General features: G+C 38.4%; 2 protein-coding genes across 4 annotated transcripts in view; one reads left to right on the top strand and one right to left on the bottom strand.

Moving 5' to 3' along the window:
- Positions 1–64: 64 nt before the first annotated feature.
- si:ch73-70k4.1 (fibroin heavy chain) lies at positions 65–12,621 on the bottom strand. Of its 3 annotated transcripts, XM_048208751.1 has the most exons (5): positions 12,363–12,618; positions 12,091–12,223; positions 10,472–11,012; positions 9,898–10,420; positions 65–321 (listed from the first exon to the last, which is right to left on the bottom strand). In XM_048208751.1, exons 1-5 carry the CDS (start codon positions 12,521–12,523, stop codon positions 249–251), a joined length of 1,431 nt encoding a protein of 476 aa, XP_048064708.1. In that variant the 5' UTR covers positions 12,524–12,618; the 3' UTR covers positions 65–248. The 3 variants fall into 3 exon arrangements, with proteins under 3 accessions (XP_048064708.1, XP_048064706.1, XP_048064707.1); XM_048208749.1 differs by having other exon boundaries at positions 9,898–11,012; positions 12,363–12,616; XM_048208750.1 differs by lacking the exon at positions 65–321 and adding an exon at positions 8,672–9,522 and having other exon boundaries at positions 9,898–11,012; positions 12,363–12,621.
- An 8,150-nt stretch (positions 12,622–20,771) lies between these two features.
- Positions 20,772–22,692, top strand: part of skia (v-ski avian sarcoma viral oncogene homolog a) — a 71,388-nt gene continuing 69,467 nt past the window's right edge. The window contains exon 1 of the mRNA XM_048208742.1: positions 20,772–22,188. Within this exon, the coding sequence (XP_048064699.1) occupies positions 21,277–22,188 (912 nt within the window). The 5' untranslated portion in view covers positions 20,772–21,276. The remainder of the gene's footprint in view (positions 22,189–22,692) is intronic.

Here is a 22,692-nt window from a genome sequence, read left to right as displayed (position 1 = left end):
TTCACATTTCCTGTCTCATGATTTCTGGGTGTGGAGAAAAAAGAAAAACAACACTGGTCTGAGAGAACGTGTTCGACACTGTGTTCTTTATTGCATAATGCATATTTTTCCATCATATTTTATAAGAGATACTTAACAGGTCCTCTGGTTACAGTAATCAAAATGTTAAAGTAATATTTTGCAAGCACATGCAACGTAAAGCTACAAAGGAAAACACAGGTATCCAAAATAATACAATTTCATTATCATCACCAAATAATATCGTCATGCATCTCTGATAAACATTGTGCAAGATGACCATCACATTCCATTTGGGTGAACCTGAAAAAAAAAACAGAGAACACATACAAGCTTTTTAGTAATAGTGAGAAGTACAAAAAAAAAAAACACACTCTAAACTAAAGAGAAATCAGTGCCGGTTCCAGTAATCTGTGGTTTATAAACCAAAACGCGAGGGCGCTAATGCAAGACCGTTTCTCTCTTGCACAATGAGCAGTTTTGGAAACAAAATGAGATTTCTGAGTCATGATAAGTTATTGATCCCTCACTGTCTTTTAAAAACTATTTGGGAATAATGCATGTTGATGTAAGTTTTGGACTGTAGAGAAAAGCTGTTTACAATGTAGCCGATCCCCTGATATCACTCAAAAAACATTTATCTGGAAACACTTCAATAATTTACAATTCTCCTTTGATTTTCTCTTGGTATCCAACAATTCTTAACATGCATTTGCTGAAAACATCTCTGTCAGAATACATGCACATTTTTCTAGGACTGAAGATGCTTGTTTTGGTAACACTTTACAATAAGTTCCCATTAGTTAAAGGGTTAGTTTCTTGCTTCAAAATGTTAATAAAAAAGATCGTAAAACTATTTCATATATAAATTGAGTGGTTTAGTGCAAATTTTCTGATGAGATTTATTTTAGGCTTTTATTCACATATAAACATTCATCAACTCACAAATCAGTTGTGGTAAACAGAAGCTCAAGCATGTTTGCTTGACCTGCGAGAACTAATGAGGTTCATTCTCGCGTTAGGCAGCACGTTTGAGCTTCTGTTGCAAGAGGTTTGTTCCCATACATTAGGTTCGGTTGAGCTCTCGGTTCGGTTGGTTCTGTTCATGTTCACTGATCAATGTTTATATGTGAATAAAAGCCTAAATTCAATCAGGTCATCATATAAAGCGATTGAGTCTCTTCAGAAAATTTGAACTAAACCGCTCAATTCATATGGATTAGTTTTACGATCTCGTTTTGAAGTGTCAATTGTGTAGCTGTCTATGGAGGGACAGAAATAGTTCAGATTTCATCAAAAATATCTTCATTTGTGTTCTGAATGAACGAAAGTGTTTGGGTTTGGAACGACATGAGGGTGAGTAAATGATGACAGAATTTTCATTTTTGGTGAACTATCCCTTCAGCGTTAGTTAATGCATTAACCAGCGTTCGTACAGATACTGAAGAAGTGAAATCATTTAAGGACTTTTCAAGCACTACATTTTTGGTTTTCAAGGACTGCAATCAGAGATCACACTTATAAAAACAATATTTATTATTTTTCAATTAAACAAGGTAAATAGATCAATAAAAATATACTAATTATTAAACAAAATGGTATAGTGCAGCACATGACTGTGGCAACTTTAAGGATGGGAACATTAACAAAGCCCTAGAACTGTCAGTGCATAGAAGAGCCAATAGAAAGAGGGCATAAACTGGTACACAGTTTTAAAGAGAAAATACTCAGCAATGGTGTTGACTGATGAATTTGTCTTAAAGGGTTAGTTCACCCAAAAATGAAAATTATGTCATTAATGACTCACCCTCATGTCGTTCCAAACCCGTAAGGAACACAGTTTAAGATATTTTAGATTTAGTCCGAGAGCTTTCTGTCCCTCCATTGAAAATGTATGTACAGTAGGCTGTCCATGTCCAGAAAGGTAATAAAAACATCATCAAAGTAGTCCATGTGACATCAGTGGGTTAGTTAGAATTTGTTGAAGCATCGAAAATACATTTTGGTCCAAAAATAACAAAAACTACGACTTTATTCAGCATTGTCTTCTCTTCCGGAATCCTTTCCATTGAACTGATTCCATTGAATCCTTTCATCTGTTGGCGTTGGTAATGCCCTTTTACGTCGCCGTGGTTGTTTTTGGCGGTCTTACGGGTTTGGAACGACATGAGGGTGAGTCATTAATGACATAATTTTCATTTTTGGGTGACCTAACCCTTTAAAGCATATTAAAAACACCACAAATACATATAAACATTAAAAACCTTGATTTTCGCCACAGGTTGAATGCACAAATGGAACCTTATTGTAAAGAATTACCCTTATTTTTTTACTTGAGATAGTTCACCCAAAAATGAAAATTCTGTCATTTAGTCACCATCAAGTCGTTCCAAACCTGTATGAATTTCTTTCGTCTGCTGAACACAAAAGAAGATATTTTGAAGAATATGGGTAACCATATTTTTCAAAATATCTTCTTTTGTGTTCAGCAGAAGAAAGAAATTCCTACAGGTTTGGTGAGTAAATGATGAGAGAATTTTCATTTTTGGGTGAACTATCCCTTTAATGCAGTTGGTGGCAGACACAGAAAACTACGTGAAGTGAATAAATCCATTTATAGTACTTTAGTGATGTGTGCACACAAAAATAAACCATGAGGAATAGTTTGTTATAGTATGCTGCCGGCTAACAAGCACACATAAACTGCGAGGTCACCAGGTCTCAAATTTGACTTTCCAATGACCGTTTATAGTACGATTCAGAAAGACAGATCCTTCCTCCCTCCAAAACGGCATTCATTTCCACTCACATTCATTTGTTTGTATTCCCTTTCCCTTCAAGACTCCTTCCTTTCCTCTCTAATCCCTTTTCCAACCCAGACGGCTTGATGCTTCCCAGCAGAAAACCTCAAAACCATTCTGTGAATCTACACGTGCCAACCCACCAGTTCCCTCGATTCCCTCCATCAAGATTTCCATCTCTTCACCAGTCCTGCCCTCCGTTCGTATCGACGCCCTCGGAAACTCGCTCTCTATATCTGCCTCTTTCTCTATCTGTCCTTCCCTAGACAAGAGCGTTCATTGTGTCTCTCTCACGGGGCCGCCTGTGTTCTGCTGTGCTCTGCAGTCTGGCCAATGTACACACGACGGGCAGAGAGCGGGCAGCGGCGCACGCCAGCCCTGCACTCGCAACAAAGTGCTGCCTTGTTCTAGGACGTTCAGCGCTGCCCACCACGCCGAAGGAGCGCTGCTCTCGGACCAAGCAAGAATTTGGTGACTTTTTGACCCGTTCTGATGAATAACTGTCCTTCTTAGAGTTTCTCTTCCTCCTCTCTTTAAGTACACTCACAGTCTGCCATGTTTTAACATAGTGTTTCCTCTTTCTGAGAAGTGCTCCAAAGTTCACAAGCAGAAAAGTTCATAAACAGCCTTTTTTTGGAGAGTTGGCATTGATTAAAGATGGCAGCAAGGTGAAAATGACGCCTATAAACTGGTATGCGATTATACAGGCTATATAACAGTTCCATTGACTTTTTTAATCCAACATCAAGATTTTAGCTTAAAAGTATATGAATCTGCAAGGAAAATTACGTAAAACTTAACAAAGTTAAAATAGTAGCAAAGACATTGTTAAAATAGTCCATGTGACTACAGACTACAGTTCAACCTTCATGTTATGAAGTGACAAGGATACTTTTTGTGTGCAAAAAACAAACAAAAATAACTTTATTCAACAATTTCTTTTCCATGCAAGTCTCCTACGCTGTTCACGTGGTAAACACTAGGGCTGGGTAAAAAATATTGTTTTCTCGATTTAAATCGATGCTAATTTTTACGAACCGATACCGATTCTTAAAGGTGCCGTAGAACATCTTTTTAAAAGATGTAATATAAGTCTAAGGTGTCCCCTGAATGTGTCTGAAGTTTCAGCTCAAAATACCCCATAGATATTTTTTTATTAATTTTTTTAACTGCCTATTTTGGGGCATCATTAAATATGAGCCGATTTAGGCTGCGGCCCCTTTAAATACTCACACTCCCTGCCCACGGAGCTCGCGCTTGCCTTAAACAGCATAAACAAAGTTTACACAGCTAATATAACCCTCAAAATGGATCTTTACAAAGTGTTCGTCATACAACATGTCTAATCACGTAAGTATGGTATTTATTTGGATGTTTACATTTGATTCTGAATGAGTTTGAGGCTGTGCTGCGTGGCTAAAGCTAACATTACACACTGTTGAAGAGATTTATAAAGAATGAAGTTGTGTTTATGAATTATACAGACTGCAAGTGTTTAAAAAATGAAAATAGCGACGGCTCTGGTCTCCGTGAATACAGTAAGAAACGATGGTAACTTTAACCACATTTAACAGTACATTAGCAACATGCTAACGAAACATTTAGAAAGACAATTTACAAATATCACTAAAAATATCATGATATCATGGATCATGTCAGTTATTATTGCTCCATCTGCCATTTTTCGCTGTTGTCCTTGCTTGCTTACCTAGTCTGTTGATTCACCTGTGCAGATCCAGACGTCCTGCCCTTGTCTAATGCTTGAACATGGGCTGGCATATGCAAATATTGGGGGCGTATATATTAATGATCCCGACTGTTACGTAACAGTCAGTGTTATGTTGAGATTCACCTGTTCTTCGGAGGTCTTTTAAACAAATGAGATTTATATAAGAAGGAGGAAACAATGGTGTTTGTCATTTCCATGTACTGAACTCTTGTTATTCAACTATGCCAAGATAAATTCAATTTTTAATTCTAGGGCACCTTTAAATCCCAAGAATCGATTAGTCTAGTCTGTTTTCAGTTGATGAATGAACAGAACAAATAGCGCGCCTCCCATCCGATAAATCGCAATAATCTTTGTGCTTTGTTATTTTTGATATGAGGCAAAGTCTCAGATTTCAAATGACGTCCATCTTATTATGAGATTCAAAAAATAAATACTGTTTTGGCGCTGTTTAATGTGGCGTGACAGATCACTGTAGCGCCTCAGTTAAGGAGAAGCGGCAGCACGGAGCGCATGTGAACATCCTCTCCTCCGCTTTAAACCAGTTACAGCGTGAAATAAACATGAATAAACATCTGAAGGTATGTACAGTACAACTTACCGAAATCCGTATCATGTCTCATATGATAGCTCAATCAGTGTTTCAACCGCAGAAAGATGTCAATAAAACAGCTTGTAAACAATGTCACATAACGTCACATTTACCTCAGAAAAACCATATTCATTGACCATAAACTCATTAGTCAGCTAGAAAAAGAACTCTAGAGAGCAGCATTCTTATAAATATATGCGTCGTTACATATTCATTATAATTTTTAATGTTCTTCAGTATTTAATGCATGTTTCAATAAATCAGTTATGACAGCCACGATTTAAATGTTTATATTAAAAAAAAAACTAATTGGAGTAGAAATATGATTATGTAATTCTAAACTTAATTTATTATAAAAAAAAACATCATTGAGTGTAATTTAAGTGTTTGTATATAAATAAGTTAATTTTAACCTTAAATATTATAGTAATGTAGTACCAACTGACTCCCATGTGTATGTGTATGTTTACAGCATTAGTTGAGAGATTTTTTTCCTCTAGAAAACTTGCCATGTACTGTATCTGATATACTACATCCAAAATAATTGATTCAAATCGAATCGCAAGCATGTGAATAGAAATCAAATCAAATCGTGAAAATTGTGTCAATACTCATCCCTAGTAAACACAGTGCAGCGCTTCCGGGTTCTACGTCTACACGCATACGTCGTGCTGCTCACGTGAACAGCATCGGCCAATACTGAGCCGGCGTTCTGACGTAGAACGTGGAAGCGCTGCACTTACATGGAAAAGAAATTGTTGAATAAAATTGTTATTTTTTGCGCACAAAATGTATACTTGTCGCTTCATAACATTAAGGTATAACCACTGCAGTCATATGGACTATTTTAAAGGTGCCCTAGATTCAAAAATTGAATTTACCTTGGCATAGTTGAATAACAAGAGTTCAGTACATGGAAAAGACATACTGAGTTTCAAACTCCATTGTTTCCTCCTTCTTATATAAATCTCATTTGTTTAAAAGACCTCTGAAGAACAGGCGAATCTCAACATAACACCGACTGTTACGTAACAATGTAGGCTAATGTAGGCTACTGTTGGTTAAAGTTACCATTGTTTATTACTGTATTCACGGAGACAAGAGCCATCGCTATTTTCATTTTTAAACACTTGCAGTCTGTATAATTCATAAACACAACTTCATTCTTTATAAATCTCTCCAACAGTGTGTAATGTTAGCTTTAGCCACGGGGTACTATCAAACTCATTCAGAATCAAATATAAACACCCAAATAAATACTATACTCACATGACCCGAAGCATGCATGCATGCTTACATGCATACATGACGAACATCTTGTAAAGATCCATTTGAGGGTTATATTAGCTGTGTGAACTTTGTAAATGCACTGTATTATAGAGTCGCGAGCTCGATGGGCAGGGAGCATGAGATTTAAAGGGCCAGCAGCCCCTGAATCGGTGCATAGTTAAAGGGGTACTTCACCCCTGGAAAGATGAATGTGTATTTAAAATTGGTCATTTATGTAGTAGAAATGTGAAATTATTTTTGAATTTGGAGCTTTCTAGACTGAGAAAAGGCAGAAAATGTATTTTTGACTAATGTGGATGAAAGACAACAACTCCCAGAATGCACTTGTTTTGCTGCCCTTGCGAGGCCACGCCCAAACCACGCCTATCGGTTACAGGCGGCATTACCAGGAAAATTCAAACTAGGCTTGCTTTGTTACATATTAATTCTATAAATCGTGAGTTAGTTCATACATTTACAGCGAAATGGTGCTAAATTGCTTTGTACCTGGATGTACACCCAAAACCAGGAAAGGACAAGTAAGTTTTCATCTTTTTCCGATTAAGTTAAAGATTTGGAGTAGGGCTGGGCGATATATTGCATGCGATTCTCACGCGCATTTCGTCAGTAAAGCCGGTTCCCTGATTACCGCTAAATCGCCATCACCTGCTTTCAAATGGAGCGCCTTTTAATAGACAAAGCCGTAGTTCACGGAGAAGCCACGCAAAATCGCGTTCAGTATCGAAGATGAATCAACTTCGATAATGAACCCGATTTTGCGTGGCTTATCAGTGATCTACGGCTCTGTCTATTAAAAGGCGCTCCATTTTAAAGCAGGTGATGGCGATTTAGAGGTAATCAGGGAACCGGCTTTACTGATGAAATGCGCGTGAGAATCGCATGCGATATATCGCCCAGCCCTAATTTGGAGCGATGTAAACAGTGGCTGCGGGCCATCAAACACCCAAAGTTTGGAGATGACACCGTTATAGAAAACCTAAAAAAACGCAGAATATGTAGTCTCCATTTCAAGCACGAGGACTACGAACCAAAAATCTTTGCAATTAAGAGAACCATTCTGAAGGACATCGCGATACCATCGATATTCACTTTCCCAGAGGACGAACAGCCTGGGCATCTGGTACTAAGCGTATTCGCCTAGAGGTAAGACTCGCTGATACTAGACTCTATTTCTGATAACACAGTAGCCTATATGTAGTGTTGTAGGTAGCAGTAAAACTGCAAACTTAGCAAAGTAACGTTAGATAGACAATTACATATAAGTTGCATATAAGTTGACTATTATCAAAGTAAAGCCACTGTTCTGTAAAACTGAGTTAGTCTATTTATCTATTTATGCTAACGTTACCACAAAAGCCAGTTGCTGTATTGGTTGAGATGACTGCAGAGACCGATAAATTTGCGAGATGAACCACCGATGTAGTGCAGACTATAACAAAATAATGTTAATTACTGTAAGCTTAAAAATATAATTGACACCCACTTTTGATAAAATCTTTGATCTATGTCCGTGAGTAACCTCAAACGCGCATATGTATGGGCGTGGTGAAAAAATGCGGAACTACCTGCTATTACTGGCTGTAGTTTTAAGCCTCTGGCCAAAAAAGCCTCCGATGACGCAAAATGACGATTTTTGCGTCACCGGAGGCTTTTTTACAGAATAAAAATGCATAAATCTCTCATCTCGGGCTGATATGAAGGGGGAAAGCACGGTAATTCGAAAATACTAGTGGTATTCTACTAATACAAAGCTTAATGCTAAATCCTGAAGTAACCCTTTAATGATGCCCCAAAATAGGCAGTTAAAAAAATTAATTAAAAAAAATCTATGGGGTATTTTGAGCTGAAACTTCACAGACACATTCAGGGGACACCTTAGACTTATATTACATCTTGTAAAAAAACGTTCGATGGCACCTTTAATGATGTCTTCACTACCTTTCTGGGCCTTGAAAGTGGTAATAACGTTGTAGTCTATCGGAGGCAAAAAAAATAAATAAAAAAAATTCATGGATTTCACCAAAAATATCTTAATTTGTGTTCCAAAGATGAACGAAGGTCTTACGAGTTTGGAACGAGATGAGGGTGAGTACTTAATGACAGAATTTTCATTTTTGGTTGAACTAACCCTTTAAGTTAAAAGAAAATACATATATTTCAGGTTCAGTTAAGTCCTAACTCCCATTTCTTATACTGTAAATGGTTCTGCAATGGAAAATGCATTTTTTGAAATATTTATTATTTATATAAATAAAAGTACAAATATTATGTAGTCTTTCAAATAATAAGAACTCAGCAAACATAATTATAAAATAGAAAATGCAGTTTAAATCATGTCACATTGCAAAATATGTCAACTTTCCAAAATGTATTTCTTCTTAAACTACTTCCTAAACTCATTTCAGTTAATTAAAATATAATATAGCTAACTTTTGTACATCTAAAGACTAGATTATCATAAAGTACCAGGGTACAATCACTGTACCACCTCATTATTAAGTCTCAAAATTCAGTGTCATGTGTTGTGTAACACTTTGCGTACTTCATACTATAGTACAACAACAATAACAGCTGCTAAACGTTGCTATGTTCATCAATCAAAATAAAGAATCACGTGTTCAGAAAGCATCAAATATAAATCCCATCTGAACTGGATCCTCTGCTCTACATCTGCAAGGATGACATCACGTCCAGGAGTGAGTTACATAACTGTGGCTGCGATATCCATCTCGGAGTGCTCCACCAGCACCTAAGGCGCAAACACTCAAATCCATTTCATTTAGGGAAAATAAAATGTCTTTCTCCAACAAATGACTAATTTTATTTTGCCCATTTAAAAAGAGGTGATAGAATTCATGATTCCATCCACCAACACTTCATCTTAAAGCCTAGTGAAACAAGTGTTGCCAAGGGGTTCATGAGAGTGAGCGTATGTATGTTCTGGCTTTACCTAAAGGTACAGCTTAACATCTCTAATGCCAAAGCTGATCTCAGTCTTCTAGTCTCCGGTGTTCTAGAACATGCATCAACTCTACAATGACAGCACATCACATTCCCTGCTTCTTCATTTGAGTTGCTGTTCTGCAAAACACCTGAATTTTGAGAGTTTTGCCTGTTTAATTGGCATCTGAAAATTGAGAACTCTAGTGAAGAAGAACAAAGTACTTAAGGTATTGCATTCTGAAATACAACAAGTGTCATTTTATCCATATGGATTTCCTATAAGACTATTTGCCAAAACCAACCAACAACGTTCTTCTCTAGCCATGCCAAATTGGGGAATATCGTAGGTTTTATACATTGAACATTTCATGGCAGGCACCCAATGAAACATTTTGGGTTGCTGAAGCAAATGTAGTAACATTACATTGATTGATACATTGATTTTGAACTCTGGTTCTGCATTGTGAAGTTAATCAACTTTGTGGAATGGAATTTTTACTTATTGATATAAAATGTTCACTCACCCTTCAGGAAATGACATTAGACACATTGGGCAGCACTCCAGTCCTGATCCAGACACAGCTCCAGATCCTTCTGGACCTGATTTTTTTCCTTGCCCCAATCCAGATCCAACTGCTTCTGAATTTCTTTCCAGCCCTGACCCAGATCCTTCAAGTCCTGATTTTGCTCCCTGTCCTGCTCCAGATTTTGTTCCCAGTCCTAATCCAGATCCTCTTACTCCTGAATTTGCCCGCTGCCCTGTTCCAGACCCTCCTGCTCCAGGATTTGCTCTCTGCCCTGATCCAGATACTCCTGCTTTTTGTTTTATTCCCATGCCTGATGCTGATGCTTCAGTTCCAGGTATTGTTCCTAGCCCTGATCCAGATCCTCCTGCACCTGTTTTTATACCCTTCCCTGTTCCAGATCCTCCTGCTCTTGATCCTGCATTCAATCCTGTTCCAGATCCTCCTGCTCTTGATCCTGCATTCAATCCTGTTCCAGATCCTCCTGCTCTTGATCCTGCATTCAATCCTGTTCCAGATCCTCCTGCTCTTGATCCTTCATTCAATCCTGCTCCAGATCCTCCTGCTCTTGATCCTGCATTCAATCCTGTTCCAGATCCTTCTGCTCTTGATCCTTCATTCAATCCTGCTCCAGATCCTCCTGCTCTTGATTCCACACCCAATCCTGCTCCAGATCCTCCTGCTCTTGAGTCCGCATCCAATCCTGCTCCAGATCCTCCTGCTCTTGAGTCCGCATCCAATCCAGCTCCAGATCCTATTGTAAGCTCTTGCATTTCTGAGACTTTACCCGCTTCGCCAAATTTATCACCCTGTTTGTCTGACAATTTACGACCCTCAACGCCACAGACTTCTAGGTGGTGCTGCTGAGTAGTTTGTATGTCACATACTGACACACTCTCCTGATCAGGTGAGGATATATAATTCTCTTGATCGGCAAGTGGAGGTGGGTCAGATTCCCCCATGTTCTCTGCTGCTGGAGGGTGTGAAGGGTTCTTGCAGTCATTCACTGGTTGTGGGTGAGTGAGGAAAGATGGAGCGGGCAGATCTGGAGGGGGATTAGCATCTTCATCTGCATTGCACCACCTCCAATCACTTACTTTTTGTACAGGAGTTTTCTGAGGAAATAGAGAGAAACTCACACTGTATTACACAAATTATCACACTTGTGAGTAGACCCTTCTGTTACCAACATAATTTACACATAATATATTTGGTGCTGCTTGAAAGGAGGTGTTTATTAACCTTTAGAAAATGTTGATCGTCAACCTTCGGTGATTAAATTATATATTTTATATGAGAAAACTAATATAATAAATAATTTTTGCAAAGCTGTTACAAAAAAAATACAACTTAACATTTTTAAAAAGTTACTAATATTTTCCCCCTATAAAATATTAAAAAAACACAGCAAAATATTATGTTTGGTTAATAAAAATAGTTATTCAATAAAAAATAGGTAATCCAATCAACTGAATCGATTAAACAGATGACTACATTCTGATATTGCTGAATAATTTTAATTGTTTGGTATTTGTGCCTCAAATGTTATCTGTTGAATGTTTTTAAGTAATGCGACACCAAAGTGTACCATATTCATGGAAAATGCCATTTATTAAATAAACATGCTGACCAGGAAAGCACACTACAGCCTTGTTGATAATTCTGGAAAGGACAAATTCAGTGCTGTCCATCCTCTCATCTCCATGGAAAATAATATCAAGCCTACTTTTCCCATGTACAGAGGAAAATGTGAGATTTGCGGTTTCACAGTTAAAGGGTGGGTCCTGCTTTTAAAGTCACCATGAAATCAAAATGGACAATTCTTACTTTTTATGGAATATTGCAGCATTTTTTATAAATGATTTATCCGTGCACATCATCATTATTATTATTTTTTAAATTCATGTTCCCTCCTAATCTTATTTTAGTGAAGGGAATGAAGTGTTCAGTGCACTTGCCTCATAATGTGACTGTATGAAGTCATCTCTAGACCTTACAGTGTCTATTTACATCCAACATCCATTTCAGTGCAGGAATTAAACCTCACAAATCATTCATGCTGTATTAAATAGGGTCATACAACAGTATGAGATTGTCTTGTATAAATACTACAATATCTGCCATACTGCATGTTAAACCATTTATCATAAGGGCAAAGAGACTTTCCCCTTTCATGATAACCCGATGTATTACCGTGGATGAAGGTGGGGGGAGCTGTGGAATAGGTTCCTCCTGATCTGACTGCAGGGCTGGGCATAGAGCTCTCAAGGTAAGAGCCCAGAGTCTCTCCACATCACTTAATTCAGAACTCTCCCACCACCTCTCCCTGTAACATTGAATATAAAATAAGTCAACATTTCATTACAATATGTTACAGAATAATTGTATATTATATTATATTATATTATATTATATTATAAGCTTTTGCAGAGTATTAAATGCAATATCAACAGGCTTCTTCCTACCTCCCTGTTGATGTTTTGCTGCAGCTACTGTCCTGTACTGTGCACAAACTTTCGTTTGACTTCTTGATCCTCGAGTGCTGCTCGGATCTACTCTCTTCAACTGATAATTTCTTCCTCTTCAGTTTAGACATAGTAGTCATTCGGTTGTAAACACACTGCATCTCTATCAGACGCACATGGTTTTATCCAAACAATGAAAACTACGCGGGAGTTCCTTTGAACGACTTCCGTGTTCGGTTACAAATGTCTTTTTGCGTTAAAGCTGCGCACTGATTGCGCAGTCCGAATGACATTTCGTTGCAGAAATATACTGCGTCGGATTAGTATTGTTTATTTGATTATAAAACCAAATTTGTGCATTGACTGAACTTTAGTGTGGTTATGGAAATGTTTTTTTTTTATTTTAATTTAGTTTCATTATTCAGTTGAACATCATTATTATTATTTATTTATTGGCATTATTGTTTTACAGTGTTATCAAAGCAATAATACACATAGCCTACATACAAAATCAGTGGTATTATTATCATCATCATCATCATCAGCTGATAACTAATAAATGAATGCAGCTTAAGTCACTTTGCATGAAGTGTCTGCCAAATGCATAAAAATGCAAATGTAAAAATGTAAATTATTATTATGTAGCCTATTGTTGACATATATGTAAAACAGTCATGTCATTTTTTCTTTTCTTTTCAAAATGGGTGTACAATATGTAAAATAACTTGTTGTTTGGTTGTTCTAGGTCTATGACACATCCCTCTGTAGAATTAAACCTGTCCTGGATGACTAATATCACTAAATTTATAACTAGTTTATCACATAAATTAGTAGAGATGGGACTGTAAGGATAAAAATACACAAGCACTATAATTGGAATTGGCCACACCAAAAATAGCACCTAAAAAGCTATCCAATGATCATGTAGTGACTGAAGAAACCCACACATGCACACTATCAATGTCGTTGCATTATGAAGGAACACACGGGGGAAAAAAACTGAGAGCAAATTTCTGATGGCCACCTCGAAAATAAATGATCCATACGAGGTGCCTCCTCAGCTCTGAGCTCTGGAGAGGCTGAGGCAAGGTTTGGAACCATCTCTCTCCTCTGGATGAGAATTCCAGAAGGTTCTAATGCTGACACTGATGGTTCCATAGCCACACAGTGAGAGAGTACAATAGCAGATGAGTTTTGAGTAAGTCTGTTCAGGGATGGAGCCGGGGAGACTGCATCCAGGAAAGAGCGCTTATGTCATTAGGACTTGTGTGAGGCAATGTTGTGAGCCGTCGCCATGGTTGCCTGATGAATGATGAAAAATGTAAAAATAGCGGGCGCTACCCGAGTCCTTCCAAAAGCAAGCTTTCTCAATGCTCTGTGGAAGAAGTGTGAGATGGTGAGAGGAGAATAGGAAAGAGAGTGAGGAGATTAAAGAATGGCCAATGTGCAGGAGAAGATGTTAAATTGCTTGCTAGCTTTTGTCGTAAATCCACTGTGCGTTAGGTTAGAGGGGCCTGCCTGAGGCCAATGTCACAAGAGACCCCCTTTAAAAAATCTAATTAGGAAATTCTCAGATATTAAATATTTGTTAGTGATGATATGATATAAAAAAATCTGTAAATAGAGTATTTGGTTTTTGGGCTGAAAGTACGCCTCACCTTTATTGGCAGTTTGTTAGTATTTTCATGTGAGTCAGCGTTTAACTTAATAGCAACATATTTGCTTTTTTCGATCTGTATCACCTTGTCATATGTGAGAATTATGTCCACATACTTTGTACATGAATTTGTATTGCTGTGGTGCAACTTACACCGCAAAATCGAGAATGTGATTCTTTTCTGATTCAATACATATTAAAGAAATGTGGTGCTTTTGTGGAGCTTACAGGGGTCAATATAATGCCACTTTTACAAGATCTAAAACACACTCTGGGGACATCAGATACTTATATGTGAAGGTTTAGCTCAAAATACCCCGCAGATAATTTTTATAGCATGTTAAATTTGTCACTTTTCGAGGGTGAACAAGAACGCTCCGTTTTTGTGTGTGTCCCTTTAAATGCAAATGAGCTGCTGCTCTGAAGTAGAGGGCGGAGTTTCAAGAGCTCCTGTTAGCAGCGCTGATTACCTCAGGCAGACTCACTGAAAATGTCAGAAACTGTTCAGCCTTTTATGTTCAAAACGGAGTCGGACAATGATGGAGAGACTCAAGAAGTGACAACATGTAGAATGCAACAGGACGTTTCTGAATGGTTAGTTGATGAATTTATGTAGCTGATGTGGAGTTGACTATCTTAAAGTCATTGATTAGCATATTCTGTCATGCTAATCTATAAATCGCTCGTGTGGGAACTGTTGCAAGATGCCTACAGAGTCAGAGAATATATGCTGCATGAAGATAGAACAGGTATAGTTTAGTTTAATTACGATTATAACTTGTCAGGTTGCTATCTATGACATGCTATTGCATTTCGTTAGCCTCATAGCATAATTGCATAAAAGTCATTTTTTGGCCAAATTGTGATATCTGCCTTTGAAATATGATCTGGGCAATTATGCTATGAGGCTAACGATTTGTGTTATGTACTGTATTGCAATAACATGGCCTCACCCCCTTTGTTGCGTGTTCTCGGGGGTGGGGTTTATGTAAATTTTAGGGTTATTGATGTCACCAACCTGGGAAGAAGCTTGTTGTAGTCCCTACCAGCCGTCTGTTGTAGTCCTTAAACAGAGAATTCTTTAAAAGAAAATATCTCCCTTTGCTTTGAACTTGGAGCGTCCTAACTTTGCAGACGTTTATGCTCAAACAGCAACATCACACACTAACTAAAGTAAAAGTGAAATCGCAATGAACCACCCCTTTAAAATAACAAAATTTTCATTTTTGGGTGAACTATTAATTTAAAGGGAAAGTGTATTTTTTTTACATCACTAATGCCACCTAACAAAATTTCAAAATTAATCATTGCTTTTAAAGGGATAGTTCACCCCAAATCAAACGTTCCATTATCTTTTACTCACTCTCATGTTGTTCCAAACCCATAAAACTTTGATTAATCTTCGAAATACAAATTAAGATATTTTTAATGAAGCATGAGAGGTTTCTGTCCCTCCATTGAAAGCACAGGTAACCAAAAAGGTCCAAAAAGGTCATAAAGGCACCATAAAACAAATCCTTATGAATCAGCGGTGTAAAATCCAAGTCTTGTGAAGAGATCACTTTATTTGATGAAACACGTGAGCTCAAACGTGCATGTTGAATGTGATGCAGCAAGAGTTTCTGTGTTTACCATATGTCATGCGCTCTCTGTATGTGAGTTTATATAATCAAATATGTGATTAAAAGCCTAAATTAAATCTATGCATCATATAAAACATGGTTCTCTTTACAGGACTTGGATTAAAACGCTCAGATTATATGGATTAATTTTACATCGCCTTAAGAGTTTGGAACAACATGCGGGTGAGTAAATGACAGAATTTTCATATTTTTTTCTGTTTAAACAGGTTTCCTGAACACTCCCCTTTTCTGCCATTGGTTAACTAAACCGATAGCTCCACCCAAAACTCCAACCCAAATTGTTTTAGCAGTCTTCTGAAAGTGCCACATTAATTTGGCATGAAACAGAAGTCTTTTCTTCCCTATTGTGATGTCAAACAGCTTCTCGGACAAGACAAATGTAGAGCGGGACTTGATTTTGCCCATCAGGAATTGATTAGATAGTTGTGGTTTGCTATGGCGCTGATGTCATGTGAATGACAGGTTGTCCTCGTGTCAGTAAACACAGAAGAGAAGAGATGTCGGTGCAAGAAGGACGGGAAATTATTTTGATTAAAGATTACAAGGGCACATTAAAGGGTTAGTTCACCCAAAAATGAAAATTCTTAAAGGTGCCCTCGAATTAAAAATTGAATTTATCTTGGCATAGTTAAATAACAAGAGTTCAGTACATGGAAATGACATACAGTGAGTCTCAAACTCCATTGTTTCCTCCTTCTTGTGTAAATCTCATTTGTTTAAAAGACCTCCGAAGAACAGGCGAATCTCAACACCGTACAACACCGTTACGTAACAGTCGGGGTGTACGCCCCCAATATTTGCATATGCCAGCCCATGTTCCCAACATTATGAAAGGCATTAGACAAGGGCAGCCAGTATTAACGTCTGGATGTGCACAGCCGAATCATCAGACTAGGAAAGCAAGCAAGAACAATAGTGAAAAATGGCAGATGAAGCAATAATAACTGACATGATCCATGATATCATGATATTTTTAGTGATATTTGTAAATTGTCTTTCTAATGTTTCGTTAGCATGTTGCTAATGTACTGTTAAATGTGGTTAAAGTTACCATCGTTTATTACTGTATTTATGGAGACAAGAGCCGTCGCTATTTTCATTTTTAAACACTTGCAGTCTGTATAATTCATAAACACAACTTCATTCTTTATAAATCTCTCCAACAGTGTAGCATTAGCCGTTAGCCACGGAGCACTATCAAACTCATTCAGAATCAAATGTAAACAATATAACAGTATACAATACTCACATAATCCGACGCATACATGCAGCAGCATGACGAACACTTTGTAAAGATCCATTTGAGGGTTATGTTAGCTGTGTAAACTTTGTTTAGGCACTGTTTAAGGCAAGCGCGAGCTCTGTGGGTGGAGAGCACGAGATTTAAAGGGGCCGCACAGCATAAATCGGCTCATATTTAATGATGCCCCAAAATAGGCAGTTAAAAAAATTAATTAAAAAAAATCTATGGGGTATTTTAAGCTGAAATTCAATCTGTTTATCATATAAAGCGATCGAGCTTCTTCAGAAAATTTGGACTAAACCACTCAATTCATTGATTAGTTTTACGATCTCTTTATCTCTTTTGAAACGTCAAAGTGGTAGTTGCGCAGCTGTCAATGGAGGGACAGAAAGCTCTCAGATTTCATCAAAAAGATGTTCATTTGTGTTCTGAAAATCTTACAGGTTTGGAGCGACAGGAGGGTCAGTAATTACATTAATTAGAGTCATTAATTACATAATTTTCATTATTGGGTGAACTAATCCTTTAATTAAACAAAATAATAATGATGTGTAAGGATAGATACTTTTTTAACAAATACTGCAATTTTAAAGGAAATCAACCTGCAATTGGCTTACTTAAAGTTAGGAAATATTTGTAACCTTAAAAAAATTACAGACATCACCTTTAAGACACTGTTTGCAAAATGAGTCTGACAGAAATCTTCTCAGCTAGTATCTGTTACCAAACCTCTGCCCCTGCCAAGCTGCCAGTATGTAACCGGAGGAGTGGCGTCTCCTCCGGGGAGAGATGTGGGCACGGCCTCTCACCAGAATGATTAAGCTGCAGGTCTGCCCTTTCTCAAAAAGGTCGCGGCTCTGACGGGTTTGACTTGTCAGACAGCTGGCACAGGTTGAACTGGCAGCGCTGAGAAACAGAGACTTCTGCCCACCACTAATCCGTGTGTTTACAAAACATCAGCATGTATCACTGCATATAATTCTGCTTCTTAAAAGCTGAATAAATGGCAGTAATGCAGCACTTATCTTTAGTTTCTTCTTATCTGAGCCTACCAGATATATGTTGATCCTGTTTGTTAAGAGGGTGGTGGTGTTGTAGCTTGGGCAGAGAAAACTGGCTGTCAACATCAACCACACACAAAATCTCTCTTAAACCGTGCAGTTCATAACCTTTAATGGCGACCCACCAGATCAAATATTATTATTCACACCTTTTTGTTCCATTTTTGTCTACCTCTTTCAGAAAATAAGTGTTTTTTTTTTTTAAGTAAATAGATTAAATAAATGAATTAGCAAGTCTGATTCACTGATTCCCACACTGTTACCAGTGCATGAAAGCAAACATTCGTAATGTGTCTGCCATTTAAATTGTCACTGCATAAATTTAAATAGGTAATTGACTCTTCTGCAATGTAATTACTGCAGACATGTCATGACGCCTACGCAAAAAACAACCAATCCCAACGCATTTGCGTTTAAGGGATCTGGCTTATACAAACCTGTTGTTATAGTCACAAATTGGATTTCTATCTCTGGATCCAAAATAGAGTGTTTTTTTTCTATTCATATGCTTTTTACAGCTGTCTAAATAAAGCTTGTGTGCTTATCTGACTCTAACTAACTATTTAATGTTAGTAGCCAACAAAGGAATTTTATTCAAGGACAGAAATACTGAAACGTCTAATGCGAGTAGCCTTAATGGGATGAAAAAAGTTTATTGTTATTCATTTTTTGATTGCACGTCCATTATGGTGGATGAGTAATATTTGGCATTTAATAACAGGCCTAAAAAAACCTCATCCAAAAAGAGTTTGGGTCAGCAGTTCGTGTTCACACCACCCATTTGAATATATTTCCATATATGTGCAAAAATGTAAGAGACAGCAGAGGCCTAATGATCATATTTTGGTCAAACTCGCTGGGCTTTTCCAAAATCCATGACGCAAATCCAAATAAAACTATTGAAAGAAGGAATCTAAGGCACTGTTAAAAAGAATTCCCTTCTCTCATCGCATTATCACGAAGCTGCAAGACCAAATCACATATAGACTTCTGTGGAAAAAACGAAAGCTATCCAAATGAAGAACTGGTAATGCATTTAGCTCATATACAGTCAATACAGATAAAAGGGATTTATGCACATTATTCAGTTTTAATTGTTTTCTTAGCAAATCAAATGTTCTGTAGCTCCATTTTACATTATTTTACAATTTTAAATGTATATTGTACGTATTTGTTTTTCTAATTTTGTACCCCTTTTACAAATGGTTGGCAGTTTGGTGAATTGATGCAATGCATCAAGGCCATTTGTCCTATTGTATTCCACCTGCAGTAACGTCGCCTTGGAGCTAGAGGGAGCTACTGCAACAGATTACATTGACCTCTGCTGGACTCAATCTAAAGAGAATTATTAATAAATCACTGGCATATGTTCAGCACTGTAGTGTTAGAGGAAATGTGAATGAAATGAATCCCATAGCCATCTACAGACAGACATAACATCCATATATATATACTGATTTAAACAGCAAGATATGAATATAGGCTATATATATAGGTCACAGCATTATTCACATTAAGGAAGTGTTGGAGGTCTGTATGGCACAAACCTGAGATGTTGTAATGGTGGCACTGAATATCGTTTTATATAATTAACACCCATTTATAATGTAAACATGACGCGTAATATTATTATTGCTTGATGCGCTTGACCGAATTGTTTGATATTATTGGCAAAATATTAAAAGTAATTTGTCATACAAACATTGTGAAACAACATGCTTATGCAGTTCCAGTACTTTCCCAGTTCAGTCTGCTGTACTCATCTCAGTCTAGAAGTCTCAGGAAAACCAAAGCTTACAAACTCAGACCGCAGTCAGTCTAAATTAGAGCGTCTGTTTCAGACTCCACCCATCAACCCACTGATGCTTGCCTGCAAAAAATGATCTTATTTCCTCCTCCCCTGAGACTTACAGTGTTCAGTGTACAAATGTACCGTTTTACGAACTATTTGAGGTTTAATTGCAGCCTTAATTTAAAAGTGGTGCAAGACAAGTGATATGTTGTTTTCAACAACTTTGAATTTACTGATAATGAAATGCATACATTTGAAATAACAGAAATGGTTGCTGGAAACAGAGAAATTTAGAAAAACCTACATTTGCATTAAGTATTAATAAAAATGGCAAAAATTAAAAAGTGCACTAATAATAGAATAAAATGTGTTACACAATTAATTTAATAAACATAGTGTAACAGACTATGACTGACTGATTCTTGAGACTGTGGTCTTTAGCCTCCTTGTTAGAGCGCCCGACTCCCATGCCAGCGTACCCGGGTTCGAGTCCTGCATAGAGCGGGCGGTTCGAACAGGAGGGGCCTAATACAAAAACAGTGTTGTGCTGTTTTGCTTGTCACTTTCGTTTATTATTCCATTTTTTTATTTACCTCAACCTATTTATTTTCCGTATTCTATTGCCTATTTTAATATTTTAAGTACTGTAGGCTATATGCTTTGACAATATTGTAAATGATGACAAATAAAGCTGTCATATATACAATAATTATTGTTATCTTTATAATTATTATCAGTAATTATCAGATAATTATTATAGTATAGTAATTATCAGTATAATTAAATGGATATAATTAGACAAGTATGTAATTAGTAACTAAATAACAAACAAGCTAAGAAATGAATAAAAATAAAGTAAAAATACATCATGATAATAATAAATAGTTGTATTAATAAACAGATCTAAGTACAGTCAGTGACTGTCTCTCTCTACAGCAGTAGGGAGTGAAGGCTGGTTCTTGGAAGAGCCACAGCCTGCGGAGTCAGTCACATTCTTGGCTGGGATTCAATGACTGAGCCAGACACACACAAACACTGAGTGAGAGAGAGGGAGCGAGCGAGCGAGAGAGCGCGAGAGGCTGTGCTCACTGACTCAGTCATACTGAACTGCAGGGGCAGAGGAGCGGAGGCGACGCGCCGTGTCCGGCTGCAGCGATCTCTACTCGCAGGGAAAAATACGGATTTAAAGTTCGCGGATTGTGTATTTGACTCCTGATTTTGACGTGGGACAAGTTCGGCTCCCCCGTGGGATAGTTTTGCTGCAACTTGCGCGCTTTTGCTTGTGTTACACTTGAGTTTTCTGTACGCGTCTGTCTGTGGATATGGACAGGAGAGAGCCCGCTGCAGGGGAAGAAGACACGCCGGTGGTAACCTTCGTCTGAGTGGGGATTTGATGAAGCCCTATCGGCCTTCTTGCGCTTGTTTTCACAGACTTGGATTTAGAGACGCGGTACCAGGACCTTTGAGTCGTATTTCTCGCCAGACGCTCGGTTTCAACGACAACGCCGTGCGCGAAACATGGAAACAGTAACACGACAGAGTTTCCAGCCTCACCCGGGACTGCAACAAACTCTCAAACAGTTTCACCTGAGCTCCATGAGCTCTCTTGGAGGACCGGCCGCTTTCTCGGCCAGGTGGCAACACGATTTGCTCTTCAAGAAGGATGGCAAAGACGTCCCGGAGCCCGTGCTGCATCTCCCCCCGATGCAGCCTCCTCCGGTGATGCCAGGGCCGCTCTTCATCCCGTCCGACCGCTCCACGGAGAGGTGCGAGACGGTCCTGGAGGGCGAGACCATCTCGTGCTTTGTGGTGGGCGGCGAGAAGCGCTTGTGCCTGCCGCAGATCCTCAACACGGTGCTGCGGGATTTCTCGCTCCAGCAGATCAACTCGGTGTGCGACGACCTGCACATTTACTGCTCGCGCTGCACCGCCGACCAGCTGGAGATCCTGAAGGTGATGGGCATCCTGCCGTTCTCCGCGCCGTCCTGCGGACTCATCACCAAGACGGACGCGGAGCGCCTGTGCAACGCGCTCATCTACGGGGGCACGTACCCGCCGCACTCCAAGAAGGAGCTGTACGGCTCCATCGAGCTGGAACTCACCGAGAAGAGCTTCAAGATCTATCACGAGTGCTTCGGGAAGTGTAAGGGTCTGCTGGTCCCGGAGCTCTACACGAGTCCCAACGCGCCCTGCATCCAATGCATGGACTGCAGGCTCATGTACCCGACCCAGAAATTCGTGGTGCACAGTCACAAATCGCTGGAGAACAGAACTTGCCATTGGGGCTTTGACTCGGCAAATTGGAGGGCGTATGTGCTCCTGAGTCCGGATTACACGGGGAAAGAGGAGAAAGCGCGTCTGGAGCAGCTCCTGGATGACATCAAGGAGAAATTTGACTTCGCCAATAAATACAAGCGGAAAGCATCACGGGTGAGCCAGTTTGTTGCATTTTGCGCTGCTCTAGTACGGGGAGAACTGATTAAGTTTTGTTGTAGTGTGTACTGTAAGTGTCAGACGTCTGTGACAAGCCGTTTCACCCCTTTAAACTAGCCTAACTAGTGCCTATTTTTATATTAGTAGCTGCTGCTTGTTTTTAAATGACCAGCAGTGTCTAATACCATCTTTTCCAATTTCATGAATAACTTTTCAGTTGATGCTTATTCCAGTAGTGACAAGAGCCTAATAAATTAGTACTTAATTGCAAACTAGTACTTATTCCTTTGCTGCTACTTATCTTGGTAGTATTTGCTTCAGTGCTTCAGACATCAACTGTTCACTTCCAACTAGTATGTTTTCCATCTATTTCCTATTTATTTAATATGTATTCATTCTGGCTTACTAGAAATAGTTTGGCTACTAGTATCTGTGACGGTTTTCCTAGAACTAATTGGATCAAATTCATTTCTTAGACACTATTGTATTCTGACTGTAAAC

The sequence above is a fragment of the Megalobrama amblycephala genome, linkage group LG12, assembly GCF_018812025.1.
Source record: "Megalobrama amblycephala isolate DHTTF-2021 linkage group LG12, ASM1881202v1, whole genome shotgun sequence".
In the NCBI taxonomy this organism is placed as follows: domain Eukaryota; kingdom Metazoa; phylum Chordata; class Actinopteri; order Cypriniformes; family Xenocyprididae; genus Megalobrama; species Megalobrama amblycephala.
The sequence above is the reverse complement of the archived record's forward strand: the minus strand, read 5'-3'. Positions and strand labels throughout refer to the sequence as shown.

Coding starts and splice junctions, on each gene's coding strand:
- si:ch73-70k4.1 (XM_048208749.1), bottom strand. CDS start 12,523: ATGCAGTGTGTTTACAACCGAATGACTACTATGTCTAAACTGAAGAGG. Junction 12,224..12,362: donor AGCAAAACATCAACAGGGAG/GTAGGAAGAAGC, acceptor TCAATGTTACAG/GGAGAGGTGGTGGGAGAGTT. Junction 11,013..12,090: donor TCCCCCCACCTTCATCCACG/GTAATACATCGG, acceptor CTATTTCCTCAG/AAAACTCCTGTACAAAAAGT.